General features: G+C 34.6%; 11 protein-coding genes across 11 annotated transcripts; 3 read left to right on the top strand and 8 right to left on the bottom strand.

Annotated features, from left to right (window-relative positions):
* Nucleotides 1-53: 53 nt before the first annotated feature.
* Nucleotides 54-776, top strand: AC631_02670 (uncharacterized protein; the record flags this gene model as incomplete). The annotated part of the gene is made up of 1 exon (XM_015611500.1): nt 54-776. The coding sequence occupies one exon, from the start codon at nt 54-56 to the stop codon at nt 774-776; it is 723 nt and encodes a 240-aa protein (XP_015467697.1).
* Nucleotides 777-863: 87 nt separating this feature from the next.
* On the bottom strand, nt 864-2438 carry AC631_02669 (uncharacterized protein; the record flags this gene model as incomplete). Its single annotated transcript, XM_015611499.1, has 1 exon — nt 864-2438. The coding sequence occupies one exon, from the start codon at nt 2436-2438 to the stop codon at nt 864-866; it is 1575 nt and encodes a 524-aa protein (XP_015467696.1).
* A 935-nt stretch (nt 2439-3373) lies between these two features.
* SMF3 (putative divalent metal ion transporter) lies at nt 3374-4930 on the top strand (the record flags this gene model as incomplete). The annotated part of the gene is made up of 1 exon (XM_015611498.1): nt 3374-4930. The coding sequence occupies one exon, from the start codon at nt 3374-3376 to the stop codon at nt 4928-4930; it is 1557 nt and encodes a 518-aa protein (XP_015467695.1).
* Nucleotides 4931-5032: 102 nt separating this feature from the next.
* AC631_02667 (uncharacterized protein) lies at nt 5033-6535 on the bottom strand (the record flags this gene model as incomplete). Its single annotated transcript, XM_015611497.1, has 1 exon — nt 5033-6535. One exon carries the CDS (start codon nt 6533-6535, stop codon nt 5033-5035), a length of 1503 nt encoding a protein of 500 aa, XP_015467694.1.
* Nucleotides 6536-7260: 725 nt separating this feature from the next.
* Nucleotides 7261-9111, bottom strand: AC631_02666 (uncharacterized protein; the record flags this gene model as incomplete). The annotated part of the gene is made up of 1 exon (XM_015611496.1): nt 7261-9111. One exon carries the CDS (start codon nt 9109-9111, stop codon nt 7261-7263), a length of 1851 nt encoding a protein of 616 aa, XP_015467693.1.
* A 289-nt stretch (nt 9112-9400) lies between these two features.
* On the bottom strand, nt 9401-10762 carry DFG5 (putative mannan endo-1,6-alpha-mannosidase; the record flags this gene model as incomplete). Its single annotated transcript, XM_015611495.1, has 1 exon — nt 9401-10762. The coding sequence occupies one exon, from the start codon at nt 10760-10762 to the stop codon at nt 9401-9403; it is 1362 nt and encodes a 453-aa protein (XP_015467692.1).
* A 430-nt stretch (nt 10763-11192) lies between these two features.
* On the bottom strand, nt 11193-12152 carry AC631_02664 (uncharacterized protein; the record flags this gene model as incomplete). The annotated part of the gene is made up of 1 exon (XM_015611494.1): nt 11193-12152. One exon carries the CDS (start codon nt 12150-12152, stop codon nt 11193-11195), a length of 960 nt encoding a protein of 319 aa, XP_015467691.1.
* A 314-nt stretch (nt 12153-12466) lies between these two features.
* AC631_02663 (uncharacterized protein) lies at nt 12467-14215 on the bottom strand (the record flags this gene model as incomplete). Its single annotated transcript, XM_015611493.1, has 1 exon — nt 12467-14215. One exon carries the CDS (start codon nt 14213-14215, stop codon nt 12467-12469), a length of 1749 nt encoding a protein of 582 aa, XP_015467690.1.
* Nucleotides 14216-14709: 494 nt separating this feature from the next.
* PHHB (4a-hydroxytetrahydrobiopterin dehydratase) lies at nt 14710-15228 on the top strand (the record flags this gene model as incomplete). Its single annotated transcript, XM_015611492.1, has 1 exon — nt 14710-15228. The coding sequence occupies one exon, from the start codon at nt 14710-14712 to the stop codon at nt 15226-15228; it is 519 nt and encodes a 172-aa protein (XP_015467689.1).
* A 265-nt stretch (nt 15229-15493) lies between these two features.
* On the bottom strand, nt 15494-19429 carry POM152 (Pom152p; the record flags this gene model as incomplete). Its single annotated transcript, XM_015611491.1, has 1 exon — nt 15494-19429. The coding sequence occupies one exon, from the start codon at nt 19427-19429 to the stop codon at nt 15494-15496; it is 3936 nt and encodes a 1311-aa protein (XP_015467688.1).
* Nucleotides 19430-19596: 167 nt separating this feature from the next.
* On the bottom strand, nt 19597-23520 carry AC631_02660 (ATP-dependent RNA helicase; the record flags this gene model as incomplete). Its single annotated transcript, XM_015611490.1, has 1 exon — nt 19597-23520. The coding sequence occupies one exon, from the start codon at nt 23518-23520 to the stop codon at nt 19597-19599; it is 3924 nt and encodes a 1307-aa protein (XP_015467687.1).
* Between the last annotated feature and the right edge of the window lie 147 nt (nt 23521-23667).

The following is a 23667-nucleotide window of genomic DNA, read 5'->3' as shown; positions in this document are numbered from 1 at the left end:
AATTAGTCTGTGACAGAATTAAATCTTCATAAATTAGATTAGATTAATCAAATATGTTTAGAGTGAAGACATTTACAATTCCAAGTTTGTTTTCGAGGAGGTTCTTGTCATTTAAGACATTGGAAACCCCAAACCCCAATGCTTTGAAGTTTGTTTCTCCAGAATGCCAAATTTTGCCAATTCCAAGTAAGACATTTGAGTTTACATCCACTTTACAAGCAATCCATTCACCTTTAGCGTTAAAGCTTTTCAAATTACCTGGTGTTAGATCTGTTATGTTGGGAGAGGATTTCTTGACTGTGAATAAACAGGACCATATTAACTGGGCTCAATTGAGACCCGAGGTAGTGGATTTACTTGATGTATTTTTGACTTCGAAGAAGGATCCGGTAGTTACTAAAGAGCTTATAGAGGAGAGCGAGAAAGAAATAGAGAGCAGTGAAGATGATCTGGAGGTCGTTGCTATGATTAAGGAGTTGATTGAAACTAGGATAAGACCTGCTATACAGGATGACGGTGGAGATATCGAATTTAAAGGATTTGATGAAGAAACGGGTAACGTGTTTTTGAAATTGCAGGGTGCTTGTAAGTCATGCTCCTCAAGTGAAGATACTTTAAAGAATGGAATTGAACAAATGATGAAACATTATATTGATGGTGTTCAAGAAGTGATACAAATTCTTGACCCCGAAGAAGAGATTGCACTTAAAGAGTTTGACAGATTAGAGCAAAAGATAAAACAGAAGAGCCAAGACTCTCCTCCTCCTTCCTTATAAGAGTCCAACTACAAACATTATTCAAACAATACTTCATTAGCATAATTCATTATATTTCAAGTAATCATCCAATAAGTAATAATATGATTATACATCTATACGTCTAGAATTTTTAATGCCTTGTAGAATTTCGTATTTGATATCGAGTATATTACGCTCATCATAGTAGCGGGAGTTTAATTCTTTAAGAAGACCGTCCTCGACACAGTCTTTACTAATGCATACTCTCAAGTCCTCGTATAATCCTTGTAACCACGTATAAGTAAATTTTTCCCATTGTTTTGATACTTGGTTGAACCCAACAACCCATCCTAACATTGCAATAGCGATAGCACTGCTAGATGTAAATTCAAAGTACTGGTATGCTAGAAATGACAAAATTGAAAGGGGTAATTGGTAGTATACAAATGCAAGACTTATGCTGGAATAAACAACTGGTTGAATTTCAGTCATTAATCTTTCATTCACAAGATCATTCTTCATTTTCAATAACGGGTTTGTAATTTCAGTATTGTTTGGGTATTTGGCATACTCATGTTGTTGCATTTGGGATACAAGTTTTCCTCGGATGTAATTGTAACCCTCTATACTTGAAGTCATGAAATTTTCATTGAAAAAGTCCTTGAGGTCATATTCAACATTGTCATTTTTCAAATATAATTTCCACCATCTTAACTTCTTTTTGAAAAATGCATTCGTTCTAGGTATAAGTTTATTTTGCAATTCTGAATGAACGGAATCACTGAATTGTGGGATCACATTTGATTTAATTGATGAATACACTTCAGTAATAGAATCTGGTGTAATACTATACTTTGAGATATTAGTACTGATACTGTTTAGTAACCACATACATAATACTTCTGTTTGCAGGAATTTTCCTATGCATTTTAATAATTCATATATGTTACTGTGAATCAAAGACTGGAAGTATTGCGTGGAAACTTTGGTATCATACTCGAGAAATTCCTTAATTCCATTGAAACTCAAATTTGAATTTATCTTTATTATATGCTGGCTGTTTTCAGCTGTTATATTTACTGAGATAGGTGTGGCCTCTGTTGAGCTAGGCGAATATTCCGTATTATCAACGACTGTCAACAATATGTGGTTCTGTAACGACTTTGAGTATCCTTGAATTGTATTTGTAAAGTTACTGGTAACATTGATATAGAAATGACAAAGTTTAGGATTGTCTACCAATTTTGTTTTATCGTTAATTTCCCATAATTCTATATCGTTTGATACGTCCTCATTTGATGCTTTCATGTACGTTGGTCTAAACATAGAATTCAAAATCGGTGATGGAACTTTGAACTCTTCTTGTATATCTTGACTGTGCGTAACTGGCTCACCTTCCGATCCAAATTTAAATTTGTTATTATGTTCACGAGACCTTTCGACAATCTTGGTAAACCAAGATTCATTACCTGAAGATAATGGATCAGAAAGTATACTATCAATGATTTTAGATTCCCTTGCTACTATCTCATCTTCATATATAATACCAATCCTGATCACTTGCTTTTGGTTTAGCCCATTTATCTCTTCAAAAGTATCAATTTGTGAATTTGTTATTACATCTTTCAGGAACAAAGCTTTATATTTATTTAAGTAGCTAGTCACATCTTGGGTATCTGGTATCTCTGACTTATATAACATATTCTCTTGTTCAACTTCTGTTTCTGATCCAATCTTGTTAGCAGGTGTGATTGCAATGGTAGAGTTTAATCTACCACTATTTTTAATGCAGCAAATCCCACTGCATGTCCAGATGTTTTCAAATTACGAAATCCGGAGTGTAAAATCTTTAACAGACTCCGTTTCAATATCATATTTCGTTGTCGTTATAATGCAATGCCGATGTAGACTTAACTGCAATTGTTTACTATAGGACAATTTTCATGGCGGACTAATGGAACACGTGACAAAATAACTACTGGCCTGGAAGTCTTGCCTGGAAGCTTGCCTAGAAAAGGTTTCAGTATAGCTGCAATTGTTGTAATGATAAGTAAGACCAATGCATATGTTTGCAAATTTGCAAAAGTCAATTAATGTACGAGCCAATTTACATTTTATTAATGAAAATGAAATAAAAGCGTACATAATAGCCAGGATTTTTCAGTACAAATACATACATTAGACAGCAAGTAATTAAAAAGCTAGAAAATATGGATTTATGTTCAATACTGCCTTGGATTGTAGGATCCATATAGTCTAAACAACACATCTTTCTTAGTCTTGATAATGTAGGTTGGTTGTATAGTTTAATTGCTATCTAGACAGCTGCGAAACATTTTATGTGGAGATAATACATACATTGGAGTTATTGGCATACCACAACATGAAATTCAATAGAATTTAGAAGAAAGAAGGTTGGTTCCCGCTCCCTATTAGCGGTATATTGAATGATATGACAGATAGAATATTGATTTATTATGGGTCCTTGGTGCCTTGTTGATTGGGAAATGACCTACATATAATCTTGAAAGCTGGAAAAATCGTACTGAAAGTAAATCCGTAATGTTATCACATACCTTAGATTTATTTTAGGCACATAAGCTAGATAACAATATAGGAATTGAAGTACGAGAAAAATGACTGGCAATGATATATTCCGATCAAAAATTTATAGAGTCAGCCAGGTGATAAAGAAATATGCATCGTTTATTGGGCCAGGAATTATGGTCTCTGTTGCATACATGGACCCAGGGAATTATTCGACAGCGGTTTCATCAGGAGCAATGTACCAATATAAGTTGTTGTTCATAGTATTTATGTCAAACTTGTTTGCGGTGGTTTTGCAATGTTTGTGTGTGAAATTGGGAACGGTGACGGGTCTTGATCTTGCAGAAATGTGTCGTATGAACTTGCCATATACTGTGAATTTGTCATTATACGCGTGTGCAGAGTTAGCTATCATCGCTACCGATTTAGCAGAGGTCGTAGGAACAGCGATTGCGTTAGAAATTTTGTTCAATATTCCATTGGTATATGGGGTTCTTATTACTATAATTGACGTGTTGATTGTGTTGATGGCATATCATAAAGATGGTACCATGAGACAAACCCGTGTTTTCGAAATTATGGTGACTATTTTGGTTTTAGCCACCTGCTTGTGTTTTATTTTAGAATTATTTAAGTGTGATTTCGACGATGGTGCCGTCAGCTCTATATTCAAAGGATTTTTGCCCATAAATAGGGAAATTTTCAAAGAACTGAATGCCCTTTTCTTGAGTTGTGGAATAGTCGGAAGCACTGTGATGCCACATTCATTATTTTTGGGCTCTGCATTGGTGCAATCAAGACTCAAGGAATACGATATTAAAAATGGAATCCATATTGAGCAAGATGAGGAAGATGAAGAATTGATAGAGGAACAACCAGTGCTTCCTGCTACTACAAACAAATTTAGAAGCATATCGGATGGTAGTAGCTTGGCTGGGAAATATAGACCATCATACCGTGCTATTCAATACTGTCTAAACTATTCTTATATAGAATTGGTATTATCGCTCTTTTTGATTGCTGTTTTCGTCAACTCTGCAATCTTGATTGTTGCTGGTAGCACCTTATATGGTAAACCAGATGCTGAAGATGCAGACTTGTTATCCATATATGAGATGTTATCATACTACATATCGCCAGCGGCAGGTTTGATATTTGCTTTATCTATGTTGTTTGCAGGTCAGAGTGCAGGTATTGTGTGCACTATGGCAGGTCAAATTATTTCAGAAGGTTTCATTAACTGGACAATTAAACCGTGGATTAGACGTATAATAACCCGTATTCTAGCCATAATTCCTGTGTTGGTCGTTATTATTATATTGGGACGTGAAGGGGTTTCTAAGATAATGAACTCATCACAAGTTGTGTTGAGTTTTATTCTACCAGTTGTTAGTGCTCCTTTGATTTGGTTCACCTGTAAAAAGGAATTTATGGTTGTTTATGACACAAGTGATCTGAATCAAACTGCTAACGAAAATACTGGCCTTTTGAATGCCGATGAGCTGTATACACAATCTGTACATGTTAAGAAGGTAACATTTGAGAATGGTCATTTCTTGACTATTGCTGCAAGCTTAACATGGATAATTATCACATTTTTGAATATCTACTTGATTTATGCATTTGCAAACGGTGCAGACATATAGGTTATGTAAAAGGTTTTTATATAAATGTATATTTATTAGCTAAACAATTGATCTAAATTACAGTTTAAGATAATGAAGTAGATAAAATATTTATAATAAACTTCAATGTCTGTTCTTCTTTTTGTATGGTCCTCTAATACTAGGCAACCTTGTAGATTTACCGGTAGTGCCGACAGATTTGGATGGTGGAAGTCCTGGTAGAGTACCAGCATATTCACTCATTAATACTGGTAATCTCTTACTGAAGCTAAGGTCAAGGCTTCCAGTATTAACATTATTTAATTCAATTGATAGCGTAATAAGTTTTGAAACTTTATTATATAATTTGATTTCGTTTTTGGAGGGTGCCAACAAGTTTGTTGGATTACTACGTAAGTATCTTTCTTGGCGTAATTTATTTAACTTTAATAAGTTGGTAGAAATGAGCTTTTGCAAATCACGGGGAGATTTGGTTATAGTTTCCTTGTCTTCTTTTATAGATTCTAATTCTTCGATTTTCGAAGGATCCCATTGAACCAAATCGGCAACATTAATTTCTTTACGTTCCAAGGAATCAGCATCTTTATCATTGGAATCTTTCATTTCAATATCACCTTTATCACCACTGACTGTGGGTTTTACATCATCTTCGTTGTTTTTATCCTCGCCATCTGGAACGACATCAACATCCATACCTGTATTGTTATTAATGTTCTCAAGATATTTCTTTTTTATATCATGTATTTGTTGAAAGCCAAGATGATTCAACCAAATATTTCCTTTCAATTCTGTTGACACAACAGAGACTTTCAGATCCACTGTTGGAGCAAAAGACATCACAGAACCATCATTCCTAGTTACTAGACGTAATTCATCTTCACGTTGATTCTTCAATAGACTGGATGCAACTTGTGGCTTTAAAGTCTTACTTTTATACGTAAGCCAAGTTGGAACGTGGATTGTGTACCAATTTGGATGGAAGAAGTTGGATAATATTTCAGTATGTTGAGTTGTAGGTGGTGGAATCTTGGAAATTGAAGGTGATAATGATTCTAATGTGGAGTTATTACGTGTGGCATTTCTATTCAAAGGAATAACCTTTGAAAGGAGAAATGGATCTGGTACAATAGTAGAACGAGGGTCCAAATTTGATTTACCTGTCAACGATGAAAATAAGGGTTGCTTGATTTGATGAGGTGGTTGTTGTGGTTGAGGATAGGGACTATGATAGGCATTTGGGAGGGTTGATATCGAATTAGATGGTTCTTCAGATTTATAAATAAACGTTATCACTTCACCATTTGTCAAGTTATAGCTCATAGAAATTTTATTAAAGTCTTCTGATAATTGGGTCTCTAACTCAGAAGGCTCCAGTACATCATCCTCTTCTTTCTTTGTGTGGAAAAGTGCAAGACTTAATCTACTAGATTCTCTTAAAAATAATTCGGTAGTAAATTTGTAGAAAAAATCAATATCCTTATATTTAGCTGATCCAACCTTATGCTTTTGAATTCTAGACGAAGCTACTACCTTGATATCATGATACAATTCGTAAAGTGTGCTATATTGTTTACGATCATATTTTTCAGAAATACTAGTTGTTTTAGGCGAGCTATTGTCTTTCATATATTCAACATACGAAGGAACAATATTATTTGCATCTGGCTCATAGAAATCTACTGGAAGCGTAGTCTCGGTCAATAGTTGCGTCTCCTGATCTGCTTTTTGGAACACTATAAAAATATCGTCAAGAAGAGTCTTGAACAAATCTGATGCAATTTGTTAGTTTATTTATCCATTTGAATAATTTTTTTTATTATTATTGAATATTATACATACTTGTATCCTTTTCACTCATACTATAGTTCTTGATCAACCTAATGTCCTTACTAACTTTTCACTGAATGCCTTATACACTAGCTTCAACGATTGTTTGTTACTTCAATTTTTTCAAATCGCGCTTAGGGAGAATTGAGTAACACACGCTGTATACATTATAGCTGGTAAAGTGATAACGAAAGATTCTTATTCTGATAGGTAGGTGAGTAACGACATGGTACAAAGAAATGAATGAATGATACAGTAATAAAGTGAATGTTTTGATGTAATATAAATTGAAAAAACAACCAATAAATTTATTGATTAGTAGCCATAATTATTGCCAAATTCTCATTATTTCTACCGCATGCATCAGCTACATTAACTGCTATTTACTCATTAAGAGTTCTTTATTTAACTTTCTATTAAATTGAATGTCAGGGTATATACTACAATAAATACATCTTACAAGTACATTAAATAGAACTCCAATTAAAATGATCGTTATGTAAACGAAAACTTATGCATAATATTCAATCTTCTATAGATTCTTCAACATCTAAATATGTTTCATTCATTAAACCCGCGTTCATCAAAATCTTATCCCAATCACTATTAAAAACCACTATGGTCTCGCTTAGGCCAATTAGAATCATTCCACTACCTAGACCTAACCACAAACCAAGTAGTTTTAAATCTGCAACTCTGCTGAGGACAATAGCTAATGGTATCGCAAAAGCATAGTAAACAAAGAAATTGATTATACCACCTATTTTTTGCAGACCTTGCGCCCTTAATACACCATTTGCGACAGAAGCGATGCCATCAAATATTTCTAGAACGGCAACTAATGGATTGAATAAGGCGACAATTAATTCCGTGACTCCCTCATCTTTCGTAAACAACTTTGCAATTTGTCGTTTAAAAGTAAACAAAATTAGGAAATTAATATTTCCTGCGATTACGGATAATGCCAAACTACTTTTCGTAGCCATTTTCGCCGATGCCATATTCTGGCCTCCTATGAAATTAGCGATACGCGTAGATGCAGCAATACTTATAGCAAATGGGACCATGTAAGATAAAGATGCAATACTCAGTACCGCACTCTGTGCTGCTAATTCGGTGGTACCAAAATAGGAAGCAAATAATGTCATAATTTCGTACGCCATATATTCTGATTCAATCATGACGATTCCTGGAATTGCCAAGTGTGAAAGACTTCCCCATTGTTGGAATAGTTCTTTTATCGGTGCGATTCCATACCAACATTTATCACCATCAACAAACATAACATACATAACCAATAGTATATCGATAAACCAAAAGTTGATAACAGTGGCAATTGGTGCACCAATGAATCCTAAACCAAAATTTTTATTCCAGACAAGGAATGTTGACAATAGTACATTAATTGGTAGACTGATAACTAAAATACCTGTTCCTGCTTCAAAAATTCCTTGAGCTTGTAAAAACCGTTTACTGTTTTCAAAGATAATATAGGCCGGAGCCCCAAGTATTAAAATCCTCAAAAATGAACTTGTCAAATATAAAACTTCTTCGCTATCAATAATAAACTTCAAGACATTTGCGGAATACCACCATAAGAACCCACAAGGAATGTATACCACAAATGAGAACATTATACATCTCTGAACATGAATACCTACTAATTCGTAATTACCAGCTCCATACGCTTGAGGACATAATGTATCTAATGCTGTTGCAATACCTTCAAAAATCGCAAAGGTAATAGTGGAGGACATTGTAGCTAGCGAAACAGCAGCTAGTTCGTTTTTACCTATATGACCTACCACTAGTAAACAGACTATCGAGAAAAAATGTTCCAAGAGAAAGGTTATAACCAAAGGAAAAGCGTATCGCACCAACATCTTCATTTCAATACTGAAAGTAGTATGCAAATTGGCAAAGTCTTCTAGCTCGTTGTATGTCAGTTTTCCGGATACTTGCGAGCTACGGGAAGATGAATTTAACAGACTACCGGACCTCCCACTGCCCCTACTTCGATTATCTTCATTATAATCATCATCTTCTGAGTTTGCTGCCGAGTATCTTCTTTGATGTTCTTCTAATAACCAACTATGGAACGACTCTTGATCTTCGTTTGTAGATTTTAATGTAGATGGTAATGATCTCGATGTACTAACACTGGCAGCATCACTAACATCATTTTCATGCTGTGTAAGAACTGAACCACTTTCTCCTAAAGACAAAAACGATCTTTGATCATCGCCTTCACCATAACTGAATAAGGGACGGTTAGTTGAAGGTGGAATGAACAATCTTCTTCTTCTACCTCCTACTGGTAACCCGAGACCACCATTTGGGTTAGCATATCTATTTATAGTTCGGAACAACACCATTCTGAAATGCTATGTTTAAAATGCTATTATATGCTGATATAGAAGAAAAATATAAACCTTTAGTAGTTTTTAGATAGTTATTTGATAGTTTTTCAAAATTTAGATGCTAAAACAGTTAGAAGAAAATGAGCCAAGATACGAGCAAAAGAAAATAAATGACACAAAATCAATATCTATATACATTGGAAACCTTCACTTATAATGATCAAGTTTATCAGCTAGACTATAATTCAGTTGTTTTATTGGTAATAATTACATAGATTAAAAAATAAAATAGGATGGTGATTTATTAAATGGCCATCCACGCAGAACCACCCAATACAATCCCTAACACAACAGCAGTCAATACACCAGCACCAGCTTTATCCTTTGTTGAAATATTCAAGACGTTCTTGTTAACTTCATCTTCAGTATTTGTTCCTGCTGTTGGATCACTCTTTGAACTTCCTCCATTATTTTTGGTATATACTGTGAAGTCTCCGACAATTGTAGCAAGCATTACTTCTAATGCAGACATTTGTTCACCTAAGCCATATATTCCATCCCAACCAGAATGCGTCCAGTCTTCACCACATGTAACACCGTCAGAACCACCAGAGCACGATTGAGCTGCAGCCTCTGCACTTTTTTCAAGTTTGTCTTGAAGTAACGAAACAGTGTCCGGAGCCAAAACAGTAGTAATTCCAAGACAACGTGCAAATAATGAATGGAATGATCTTTGATCGTTATTACAATGATCAGGCATACATGTAGTCTCGTACATAATATCGTTCTTGAAAAAATAGTTGTTGGCAGCCTCAATAATTTCATGAGTCCTGTCTAACCAAACACTATCTTCAGTATAGTTGTACATGTACGCACATCCAGCAATAAATATACCGTATGTATAAGACCATTTTTTATCGGTTACATCAGTACAGTTATCACCAATCTTTGCCCCATCATGGAGAACCAATTCATCTCCATCTGAGGTCATGAATCCAACATCTTCCATCCAATCCCATACTTTTTCTGCAACTTTCGCATACGACTCATTTCTGGTATATCTAGCTAAACGAGCAGCAATATTAAAGAGACACCCATTGGCAATAGAATTTTTATAATCGTAACCCGAGTTCCAGGTGAAAATCTGCCATCTCAAACCACCTCCACAATGCGATGTGTCCCATCTAGCCTCCATAGTGTTGAAAATGGCCTGTGTCATTGATAGCCAACTATGTTCCGTTGGATCGGTAAAATTTCTTTCAACTGCCTCCATAACAGCCAAACCCCAAACACCTTGATCATCATTACCTTCCACCATAGATTGGTTCGATGGAATATAATTATATGATTCACCAGCCTGATGATACATACCTTCATATATCAAACTTTTCAATGTTTTGTTATCACTTTCGCAAAATGTGTAGTAGTCCAACAACCCTCCAAATGCTTCACCAGCATTCCACCAATAATTTGGACTTGCAAACTCCCCTACTGTACCTCCATACTTGATACCTTCGTAATAATTAAGTTCCCCTTGAACGACATATTTTGCTGCTTCACACACAGAATCTTTATCTCCCGCAGTTAAATTAAGCGCTGTCGTAATTGAGATATATAATGACAAAATAACTATACTCAACATTCTATTCTGGAATGTGAATCTCATATTTGCTTAATTGATGTAAAAATTGTATTTGTTCTCAACTTCTAAATATAGGTGATCCACTCCGTATGCTCAATAAAATTAATCAGATAATTGATCTGTGATAACGAATTGTATTTGAAATAACAAACTATATCCAGCAATACCAATATTTTGTAATAGTTATATTACTATTGTAATTCTGTTGTTATTACTGTCAATTTCTACTACTACTAAGAAGATCAACATTAAACAATGCCTCGATTTTAAGGCTATGAAATTATATACAGTATTATCAAATGGTCTAAAAATACCAAGAATGCAAAAATATCTACAGCTGTCAGCCATAGGCAGTAGGCTTTGATAAGTGAGATGTGGAAAGCGTATATAGATGATGGAAGAGCCTATCTGATGGTTTAAAGGAGAAAAAGGTATAAATTGAGGTTGAAAATTTTCAATCGTGCAACCCAAATATGGTTAATAGTTGGGCTAAATTTCTAAGAACTACTCTATTGTTAGCAATTATCTTCAATTCAGAGCTGTCCACACCCTCATCCGAATTTTCAGCGAAACATGACTTGATCATTGGTCTTTGAGGAGAATGAGAATTAATAAGGAATTGGCTAGTGTTTTCTCTGTCTAGTAAAACTGCGTTCCAACCAGATCTAATTGGGCCGAGAAAGTCTTTATCTTGACTATCGCCTACATGCCAGCAGTTTTCCAAATAAAGCTGTTTGTCAACATCATTAGGGTTATGTAGATTCGAGGCCAAAAATCGTTCGTACACGGAATCGAAGAACTTCTTATCGGGCTTAGAAGCATCGAGGTCATAGGAAAGATATATTTGGTCCTTGGCAAAGAAATCCATGAGGCCCAAGTTCTTTAGGATCTGCATTACACGGAGATCGGAATTACTTGAAACGATGAGATTAATATTGTTTTCTCTTAACTTTGTTAACGTAGGAACCACGTCATCGTATACCATATAAGCTTCGGGTCCAGTAAAATAGGATAAGAGTCTTTTGCATAATTGGGCTGATAATTCATCCTTTGTATAATGAGGTATATCGAATAACTTAACAATAATCTCCAGCCACCATATATCACAGTCTCCAATGTCTGAAGATCTTTTGCCGTAATTAGGATATCTCTCATATATCTCGGAGTATATTTTTGGAAATTCCTTCTCAATTGACTCTAGTGATTTATTTATTCCAAATTCCTCCTGTGCAACTGCATGATATTGATGAGAAATTGGTGCTTTTGGTGTATATAATGTTCCGAATACATCAAAGGAAATGAAATGTGGTTTAGGAAATTGTTTGTTGGAACCTCTAACCTTTTTTTTGTGGTCATGGAACGGGTCGGATAAGAGTGGATCACTCTTGGAATGCACGGTTCTTTGGAATGACATTAAGGACCTTGAAAGTCTAACTGTTTTGCTACTTGTGGTAATCATACTAGTTACCAGAAGTTAAGAATTGATGAATAAAGAGATTTTTACCATAAGAAATCACTCTACCATAACTTCAATCATTATCAACATATTTGTAGCACTGTCGCATTATCGGCCCTCTTCTCCAGATTCGTAATAAGCACATATCATAGCAGAGTTATTCTACACTATACAATACCCACCAATTATATACTACATAGTAAATTAAGCAATAATAAATATAGTTCTATTCTCTCTATAAATGGCACGCTTTGGAAATAGCACCATGTGAATCATAAATCTACAAACTGGAAGCAATTAGGACTCAATTCAAAGTTATAATTACAATCCCGAGTAGAAAGACTTTCGTCTTCAACTTTATTTGAGCTAGAAGTATCTGAATTAGATTCAGTGATATATCTAACCCAAGGAAAGCATGTATATTTCATTTGTTCCTCTGCAACTTTCAAGTATGTTAATTTAAGACCAGAATAAGACAACATTGGAATATTGAAAGAGCATTTTACATGATTGAAGCCTTGTGAAAATTTAATCAGATTTTGAATTTTCTTAGCCAGAGATGATACTGCACCATTAACACCATAATATCTATCAAGTTCTGCCTTAGATTCGTTCTCATCCTCCAGGCCATCCATGGAACCAGATTGCTTCATATATTTATTATTTAATGAATCCTGCACCGCCTTCAGTGTTAATGAATCATTATCTTTTGAAGACAAGGCCAATTCAGCCATCATTTTAATCGCATCCATTTTCCCATTCACATTATCAATTTGCCAAAATAATTCAGATGAATCTATCTTATAACTAACATCACCAATTTCGGCTTTAAATTTCATGCCATATTTAAATTCATTAGCCTCGTGGTCAAGCCTAATTAGATGTGGATTTATAGGAATTTTAATTGTTAAATTACGACAATGTAATCTTTTCTTGAAGTTGGTAGATAGAATACACATAATTTGTAATTTGTTAGATGACTTGATAATCCGATATGTCGGTTTTACCATAATTAGCGGAAGCTTTCGTTTTTGTTTTTGTTGTTCGACATGGTAAGTCATGAGTATGAATTTGTCGTCCGGAGGAATGAAATTAATGATATTATCTTTGTAGACACTTGCTAGCTCTATACACTGATGAAATTGTATATTTCGTATTGGGATCTTATGATTTCTCTTCATTCTTTTTGAACTTTTTTCAACTGAAGTATTTACACTATCAATATCACTCGTAGTTTTAGTCTCCACCTCACCAAGCTCACCCGTTGATATGATTCCAAGAGCATCATCTTCAATCCCATCCTCGCTTACATTTTCATCGTCTCCATCATCTTCCAAGTTAATATCCTTTACTTCTAATTGGTTATCAGACCTAGCCGCATCTTCACTATGCGAGTTATTGTATGACAGATAATCATCTTCATTATCTATTCCAGAAATATATTTTTCATTAAATCCCAACTTGCAAACAGGCATTCCTGAAAGATAACATTTAACTAAGCATCTTCCGTAAACTTCATTCCTCTTGATAGAATTTGTGGCTAGACTGAATAGAAACTCGCAATTTTCAATTATATCAATATAAATCTCATTTTTAGCATAAAAAATACCCTTGGGCCTCCAACTAATTGCCAGTGACGTTGTTCTTAATACAGAGCTATTCACATACGATGCTTCAGGATCTATGATATCAGCATTTACTGCTTGATTATGGGTTGATTTGACTTTCTTTATTTTATCCTTAGCTTGTTTACGCTTTGTATCTGACTTATCACCTATTTCCTTATCTGAATCAGACGAATAGTCATTTCTATTCTCTCCATAATGACCCAATTTAGGAAGATTTGCTTCAACCTTAATATATTCTCGAAGTATTTTATAATCTGTCACCTGGACAATTCCAAAATCCATACACTCGTCTAACAATTCAAATATTAACGTAGAACTATCTATTATAGCTTCCTTACTTAACTTAGACCCAATCATTGACTCTTTTTGGTCGTTCTTCTGTGTCTTAGCCATATCACATATATAATGAAATAGAATTCCATAAAAATTATGCAAAAATACAACTGTCAGCATTGCATTGATATTTTTCTTCGTTACTGCTATCAACAAAATGTCATTATCACCTCTCATATACACATAATTTATGCCCCTACTATGGATAAATGGCGTTCTCTCTTCTGGTAATAAGTTCTTAAATGCATTTTCAAAGTTTTGCAAAACTAGGGTTTGATCCGGTAAATTATTATTATATCTTCGATGCAACAACAACTCACTTCTCAGGTATTCTAAATGAGTTTCCGGCCAGTGAACTATGTATAACGAATACACCACCATCTGACACTTAACCCAGTATTTATCTTAATTGAAAGTAAATATGGAGACGATTTTAAACGTTTAAAGTATGAATGCGACATATCAAATGCAAAATAGGAGCGACATTCCAAGAGATAATGGAAAGAAGAAGTACCACCTTTGGAGATAGAAATTAGAAGTTGAATATATATATGATGAGTTCTAAAAATGTAAAGAAGGCAGCAATTATAGGTGCTAAACAATTGGAAGAGCAAATTTCACGATTAAATTATGGAAGCCAGAAAAACCATTGGAAAATCAAGACCAGCTTAGCTGCAGATGGATCAGTTGAAAATCGTCTTGAAGTAGATTATAAGTTTAAATCATTTGCTAAAACCTGGAGTTTTTTGAACCTGGTTGCATACCATGCTGATAATTCCAAGCATCATCCATCCATAGATACAACGTACAACAAAGTGAAAATTAAGTTAACTACTCATGATGCAGGGAACAGAGTAACATACAATGATTTAAAATTTGCCCAATTTGTAAAAAATGAATTTGAACAAGAATTTGAAAGGCCCCAGAATGTGGTGAAGATGGACAAGCTACTCAAGGATGCCAGAGGTCAATTTTCTTTCTCACAGGCATCTCAAATTATTGATGACTTAGTAGCTTCCAATAAATCTACTGATTCAAAGCCCACGAAAGAAGACTCTTCCAAGAATAAATAAATATGAAGATGATATTTAATAGAAATTGTGCCAACAACGATAAAATAGGTTGAGTTGGCTTCTCAAGAGAAAATTTCCGCCGTTAATCCAGTTCGGAATTTCAGATCTTAATTATTTCATAGAGATACTAGAGTAATCGACCAATCGTTTTTCTCTAGATGTAAATAGAAAGCTTCTTCTCCAGTGAAGTCCTAGGCTTACAAATACAATGCTTCAACTATATTACAATTTTAAATCTAAATATCTAAATTAGTATAATGAATTTTTAATAATTCACATCTCTTTTAGCTACACAATAAGCATCATGAACTTCAATCGCTTCATATGTACCTTCGAGGCTTACCATGTCAGTGTACTCGTAATCCCATATATCATCAATAGTCTTTGTTTCGACAATAACCTTATTGTGTTTATCTTTGCGGCCTGTTTTCTTATGTTTATACTTTGGATCAACCTGTTCCAGAGTTCTCGTATAGATGAGCTTGAAAGGGGGTACACCAGAAAAACTAAATTTGATCTCTGTTTGCTCTCCTTCATGAATGTCTTGCACAACGTAACTTCCTTGGTTTATCTCGACAGATGGAAGTTCATATACCTTCAACTTTAAATCCTCGAACTTCTCCTGTGAGTTTGTAAAGTTAACTAAACATTTATTTGCAGATGAATCCAGTAAGGCTTCGATAGAAAGCTCACCTGCTTTGGAAGCTAACCTTTGGAACCTATTTCCCAGCTCGGCTTTTTGCAACTTGTCATTAAATCTATAATAGACCATAAATGGGGGGATACCAGACATATTATATAGAATGTGATCCCCTACACAATAATGTGGTCTCTTTTGTATCTTAGAGATATTTGGAACTTCTGTGATAGAAATAACATAATTATTCAATTGAGAAAATTCCTTCTCAGTACAGCCATTTGCATCGGTCAACTCGTTTATTGTTAACGTATGTTCTCCAACATTCATTGCTTCATACAAAAAATAATCCTTTCCACTAATTTTAGCTTCACCCAAATTCAATTGTGGATCAACTATATTATCTAAGATAAATGTCTCAGTTTCTCCTGTAGCTTCATGTTTTAGAGAAGCATTAATCTTAAAAGGATATTCACCCACAAAGCTAATAGGAATCTTTGAAAATGGTTCATCAAGTCTTAAGTTAGTCTCACAAACTTGAAGAAATTGATCTTTTTCAAAAGTTGCCTTAGGAGATGGGTTGATATCGTATCTGACACAAGGCAATATATCATCCTTCTTTGAAATCCTTGACACCTTCTCACGGGTATATAACTTATCATAAATCCCCTTAAAACGGTGCTCATACTTGCCACTATATTTGGTAGGTAAATTGATAGTAATGTTATGATCATTGACAGTCATGGATCTGGATTCAACTTTACCTGTTGGTAATTTAATATCATAGTCTATAACAAAAGGTTTGACACCTTCTAAATTTAATTTTATTTGGTTGCCACAATTTTGACACAATGGCTTAAGATGCACAAACAAATCGTTCTCTTCCAGATGTTGCTTTAAAACTTGCTGATCTGAAGTTATCAAAGTTAAATTAGGTCTGTTGTAATATGATACAGAAACTGTCTTTTGAGCAGCAATTTTACCGACACATCCACCGTTGGTTAAAGACGACAATGAATAAATTCCCTCTTCTTTTACTATCAATGACTTAGTATTTCTTAAGCTTCGTTTCTGAGAATTACTAGCATTGTACAAGTCACTAACAATATATTCTAACACATCTGATGAAGCACTGCCTATGGATGATTTTAATTTCAACGGAATCTTGTATGAATCTCCCTCAACAATCTTTACATTCTTATAAGATGTATCGGTATCAATTGATATTTCAGGTATATCTGATCTGGCTTTAATTTTTATGGATTCACGTTTGTCAAAATCCATAGGACAAGATTGACTGTCTTTTGCTTCAGATAACACCACTTCAAAGTTACCACCAGTAGCAAGCGAAGGTGTAACTATGTTATATGTACTATCAGAAACATTAAATACTCGAGATGTTTTAATCAATTTTTCCCCAGTATTTACGTCAATTATGTCATAATTGAAACTAAAAGGTGCATTTCCTTTCAAGAATAATGGAACTGTCACAGACTTGCCCATACAAGAACTGAAAACCTTTTGAATTTCACCTTTGGTCTCAAAAAATGATGCCTTAGATCTTTGATTAAAGTAAGTCAGATAAGTATGTTTCCTTTCATCTAAAAATATTGGATCCTTATGGTAATTAAAATCTTTGAGGCTATCAAACATAATAGCATAATTTCCCTCTTTTGGTGGTCTATATTCAAACTTGTAATGCTTATCAAATGTTTTCAATAGTCTATTGCTGAGTCCTCTCTCATTATAAACGGGCCTCAAGGTTCCATCAGACCTATTTTGATAAACATGGTATTGGATAAAAAATGGAGGTTTCCCCAGAAGTTTAAAATCAAATTTATATCCAGTCATTCCAACACACTTGTCAACTACAGGCTCGGCAAATATTTCAACCAGTGGTGGAGTTGCCATTTCCACCGATACATATTTGCTTGACAGCACGTCACAAGGGCAGTAACTTGATTTACCTTTAATAACACTATAGATACCGGGTTTATCACATTGAATACCTTTCGATAACTGTTGAGGATTCTCAAAAACCTTAGTGTAATTAGTAGATAATAATGGATTACTAGGGTTTATGTATTTGATATCAATTTCAAGTGGAAAATCTTGTTCTTTTAAATTCTTATGAATGAAAGATAACAGTTTAGTACCATTCACCAATAAGACCTCTTGTGGGTCTAGATCAGCAATTTCAATTTTTGGTGCTTGTTTCAATTCAATGGAATACCACACATCTTTATCTTTTGAAGAAGGATTATATACTTTCTTGTTCCCAAGAATATCCGTTACTTCTAATAATTGAAACTCTAATTTGCCTGCATCCAGCTTCGGTATAATATCAACATTACGAAAGACTTCCTGTTCTAATAGATTACGTGTTATTCTATTAGATTGTATCCATGACAAGTCATTGAAATTCTTAGTGTTTAAATTCTGCGTTTCATGCAAGTCGGTATCACTAACAGTCACATTAAATGACTTGTATTTTCTCCCATTCAATCTAGATTCAAAACTCACCACAACAGGACCAACGCCAAATGAGCTTACTAGTGGAAGGCTTATATCAAAATCACCATTACTAAGATCGTTTCCTATACATTTATAATTCTGATAAGATTTTGGTGAAACTGAATAAACGAATTCTGCACTTGGACAATGTGATATTACGAAGTCTGATCTAAAAGTTCTGATACTAATTCCCTTCTTGTCACTCACTTTACTAATTCTGTAAAGACCAGGTGATTTTATAGGGACTTCTGCATAAAAAATACGATCGTCGTTTTTAATGTTTTCTTGATACTGACGCAAATGAGAATAGTCCCTTTTCAACAACTTGTGTAAATCTGACTCTGTATAATTTATTAGTTTCCTTTCATTTGAAGGCGTGATATGTTGCAATTGCAAAAACCCTAATTGCGTTGTAGTGTTAAATTCTATAGGCATCTGAATAGATGAATACGGATTAGATTCCAAGCAAATATTATCAAAATGAAATGGGTTAAATCTAGCAGATGAGTCTGGTAAAAATTGAATTGTATATCTCCCTCTAAAATGCTCATTGGGATCAACTATGTTGTTAGAATTCACAGAATCACCAAAAAGTGTTAACTCCTTTCTACTAAATATTATTTTCCATACTGGTAACATCATGTTTGAAATCAATGGGATCATTGTATCACTCGCTAGAAAAAAGGTCACTCCATTTAATGCTAACGTTAACAAGAATGTTTTCAACGGTGAATACACTAAATAAGGAATATTTAGTATAGGAAGTAACCATAGAAAGAGCCCATCTATCATTGCATATTTAGCGATAAATGTAAAAGTGTTCAACGGCGCCAAACCAACAACACTGGTGGACATTATATCAGACTTTAATAGGATAATATCATATATTTTCCAGCATTGTATTAACACGAAAAACGATACTACAAAAAGTCGCTGTGATGCTTGATCTATGATACTTGATGGAATCAATGGCTGTTGAATTGATTCCAAATCTTCTGGCTTGGACCTCCTTTTATTTGCATTTGAGTCTCCTCTGGCATTGGAATCCATGTTTTGATAACAAATGCAACCAGATGTGTAATTATATATTTATGCTGATACTTCGTTAAATAGTACATCAATAGATCGAATGTAAATTTTTTGAGAATGAAAACAAACATCACGACATTTTCAAATGACGACATATTTGCTACTAATATTTCTATATACATCTATAATTAATTTTTAATAACCCACAGTCCATTAACCTTAATCTGGATGACCTTTGTTGCAGGTAAATCCCAACCAACACCACCATCACCAATTGCTGCACCAATTCTTGGAACGACATAGCATTCTCTTTTAGTTGGAGTTATATTTTTAGGAGCATAAGGGTGGCCCAATGGTTTAGAATACGTAATTAACAGGGAGTTCTTAGCAATATTTGCTAATTGTTTCCCAGAAATATCAACTAACGGTTTCATTCTTAATTTCGATAATTTTCCTTCTTGTTGATTACTTCCCAAGTTCAATGATTGATAGATCAAATAAGGCGATGGAATGCTACCAGAGTTTGTAATAATTGAATTGGGGTGAATATAAACATATGGGGAAACCTGGTCGCCAAACTGAGAGCTTGGAAATAATGTAGCATAAGGAATATTAATGACGTTAGTTTTGTTAGGAAGATCAATATCAGACGATATTAAATCACCTCTAATTGCAACTTGATCAATAAATCCAGAAGAAACCATCTGCTTTATAGCTGCAATTTGCTTTTTGCCAGGTACGCTTAACTTCAAATTCTTTTCTTCATCTAAATTGACACCAATACTATCCTTGCTAGTGTTAATTTTTACAATGTTGGTTACTTGCTTTCTTAATTTAAAGATCTCTTCCATTACTTTGGGTCTCAAAAAATTATTCTTTAAAAATTCACCATGCTTTTCTTTTGGAACATGATCAAATGCACACACTGCTGCCAATAATTGTAATCCATCACTTGATTTATCCAACTTAGAAAACATTGCTCTAGATTTGTAAAATTTAGATCTCAAATTTTTCTTAGCCTCTTCATCAACGAAGTCTTCTTCTTCACTAGAACTTTCATCTTCGTTATCTTCTGATTTCTTACGAGTGACATGACCAATACCCAATTCATGTTCATTAATGAAAGGATCGCCCACTGATAATGCAGAAACAATTGCAACAATGTATGGTAAACATCCCATTTGATTACCAACAATCAAAATTTTTGCAAAACGAGGACTTAATGGGAACACGGCCATCGTTCTTCCCAAGTCGGTTACGTTATTTTTCTTATCTAATGCCCCCAAAATTGTTAATAATTTCTCTGCTTTACTAAGTGCGAGTCTGTCTGGTGGGGTTGGGAAAGGAAAATTCACGATTTGATCAATACCCATACTTTTCATGGACAAAACAATGCTCTCTACAGGCATCCTTAATATTTCTGGTTTACTAAATTGAGGGAAGTAGTTTTCATAGATAGCAGACGAAAACAAGCGATAACAATGACCAGGTCCAGTTCTACCTGCTCTACCTGCTCTTTGATCTGCAGAAGCTTTGGAAATCCAATCGATTTCAAATGACTGAACTCCTGTCTCTTCATTAAAATGACGTTCTTTTGAACGCCCAGAGTCTACGACATAACGAATTCCAGGTATAGTCAAAGAAGTTTCAGCCACATTAGTTGCAATAATACATAAACGGCTCCCTTCTGGTGGATTTTGAAATACCTTCATTTGCTCTTTTGTAGGTAACAAGGAATATAAGGGTAAAACATACAAGGGATCTTTATCAGTTTGGTGTTCTTCCAAAGATTCTTCGAAACCTTCTTCCTCTTCTGAATCTGACTGATAATCATCATTTTCCTCTAAATTATCCTTCTTAATATTCACACTAAAGTCAATATCTTCTGCCTCAGCATCAGTGTTTTTACTTATTTTAACTTTTGGAGCATTTTCATCCGCATAATTTATTTTGCCTTGTCTTTTAGCTTTTTCTGGGAAAGGAAATTCTTTACGTAGCTTTTTGACAACAGAAGTAATTTCATTTTGACCAGTTAAAAAGACTAAAATACCACCTGGAGGTAATTTTCTGTGAATTTTGCATACTTTCTTAAATGCTTCTTCCATGTAATCAAAATTTGTTCTACGATTGAAGTGAACACTAACAGGGTGCTGCCTTGCAGATATTTTTAAAATTGTAGGTGGAGTTTTAAATAATAGCTTATTCTCAGAAAAGTCTGATACTCTTAATGTAGCGGACATTATAATTAATTTCAACGGTTTGTATTTCTTAGGATCTGTCTCATGATATTTCCTTCTTAATTTTAAAATTCTACTGAGCATCCCAATTAAAATATCTGTATTTATATTTCTTTCATGAGCTTCATCAATGATTATGGCAGAGTACTTATTCAACAAAAGATCTGCCATCATCTCTCTTAACAAGACACCATCTGTCATAAACTTAAGTGCCGTTCCATTTTCCGTTCCTTCATTCGAAATAGTACTATCAAAACGGATTTGATAACCTACTCTTTTTCCATGCTTTTCGCCTAATTCTTTTCCAACACGACCTGCCATGGAAACAGCTGCCACTCTTCTTGGTTGAGTAACACCAATCATTCCTGGATGTATATCAGAATTAACGTCACCAAATCCAGCTTCATAAAGAAATTGTGGGACTTGGGTTGTTTTACCTGAACCAGTTTCACCGCAAATGATAACACAGTCATGGTGATAAATAGCTTCCATTATCTTATGCTCTTCACTAAATACTGGTAAATTCATTCTTTGTTCTTGAATTTCGGGAGAACGATCAACTTCAACATAAAATGCTTCTCTTTTAAGAGCCTTATTAACGGGAACATAATTTTCTTCGTCTGATGAATGATCATAATCTTCTTCATGTACACTTGGCTTCGAGTATTTAGCTTTTAAGTGGTCTGGTAAATCAGGCATCACAACCTCACCATCTCGACCTTCAATTTTACGTACTTGCGCTTCTGCCCACTCTTTAAATGATTCTGCAGTTGATGAATGCTTTGGTTTAGACTGTAAAAGCCTTGGTAACTCCTCGTCACTTTCTTCTTCTTCGTCGCTCGCTTCTTCTTCACTATCTTCCTCGTCATCTTCTTCGCTATCTTCCTCTTCTCCGTCAACATTTTCATCACTTTCAAGATCTTCTTTTTCGTCACTTGCGCTTTCTGTTTCACCATCGCTGTTTTTCTCACCATCTTCGTCTTCTTCATTTTCACTTTGACTATTCACTTCGCCATCTTCTTCACTATTTTCATCTTCTGAACTCGAGCTAGCAAAATCCATATCATCTTCAATTTTGCTTTTCTTCTTGTCATCTTGCTCGACTCTTAATCTCCAACTATATTTCTTTTTGCTGACGGTTTTTGGTTTCTCAATTTTAGGTAAGTTTTCGAATCCAAAGCCAAATCCGCTTCCTCCAAACTTCAGAGGTCTATTATCAATGAAAGAAGACTTATTTCCTGTAGTGGACATTGAATCGTTGTCACCATACTTATCTAAGCCTTCATCCTCCAGATCACCATTACTTTCCTCTGATTCACTTTCATAGGATGGTTTATTACTTATCTCTATATCCGAAGGCCATTCCTTCACCTCTCTTTCTTCGTACAAAATCTCTTTAGTTCTCTCGTCACCACGACCTTGTCTTTCAAGTTCCAATGCTTCGATCATCTCTTCCCTTCTTGTTTGTTTACCTGTCCCTAATAGCTTGGACGGAACAAAGAGCTTAGGATCCATTTTTGTTTCCGACAACTTCTCTAACAACACTTTTTTTTCGTCTCTCTTCAACTGATGCTCGATATACTTATCTAACCTTTTTTTCTTTGTCCTCGACATCTTCGATTCCTTCTCGTTTGCTGAATATATCATTTCCTCTAATCTCCTCTTTCTCTCACTCTTCTCCTCCTCTGTTAAAGGTTTAAGTATTTCTGAATTTGGATCTTCGGTATTAATGTGATTTTCATTACTAACTACCTCATCAGTTCCATCTGCTTCATGTCTAGTAAATTGCTTGTTTCTAGCTTTTTTGAGTGCAGCCTGCTTAGCAAGCATCCCCGAACGAGCCTTCTCGTTGAACCTTTTCCTATATTTACCCATTTTCTAAGGATCTTGCAGACACTAGTATACACATAGAGTAGTTCATATCATCATATTTTTTTGAGATGAGTAGAGTTTTTGTCACGTGTGAGATCAGTAGCTCAGCTTGTAAATTTCAATGATATCACATACTATTGTAATGGAATA

The sequence above is a fragment of the Debaryomyces fabryi genome (genome assembly GCF_001447935.2).
Source record: "Debaryomyces fabryi strain CBS 789 chromosome Unknown contig00049, whole genome shotgun sequence".
NCBI classification, from domain to species: domain Eukaryota; kingdom Fungi; phylum Ascomycota; class Pichiomycetes; order Serinales; family Debaryomycetaceae; genus Debaryomyces; species Debaryomyces fabryi.
Note: the sequence above shows the minus strand (reverse complement) of the source record. Positions and strands in the feature narration are given on the sequence as shown.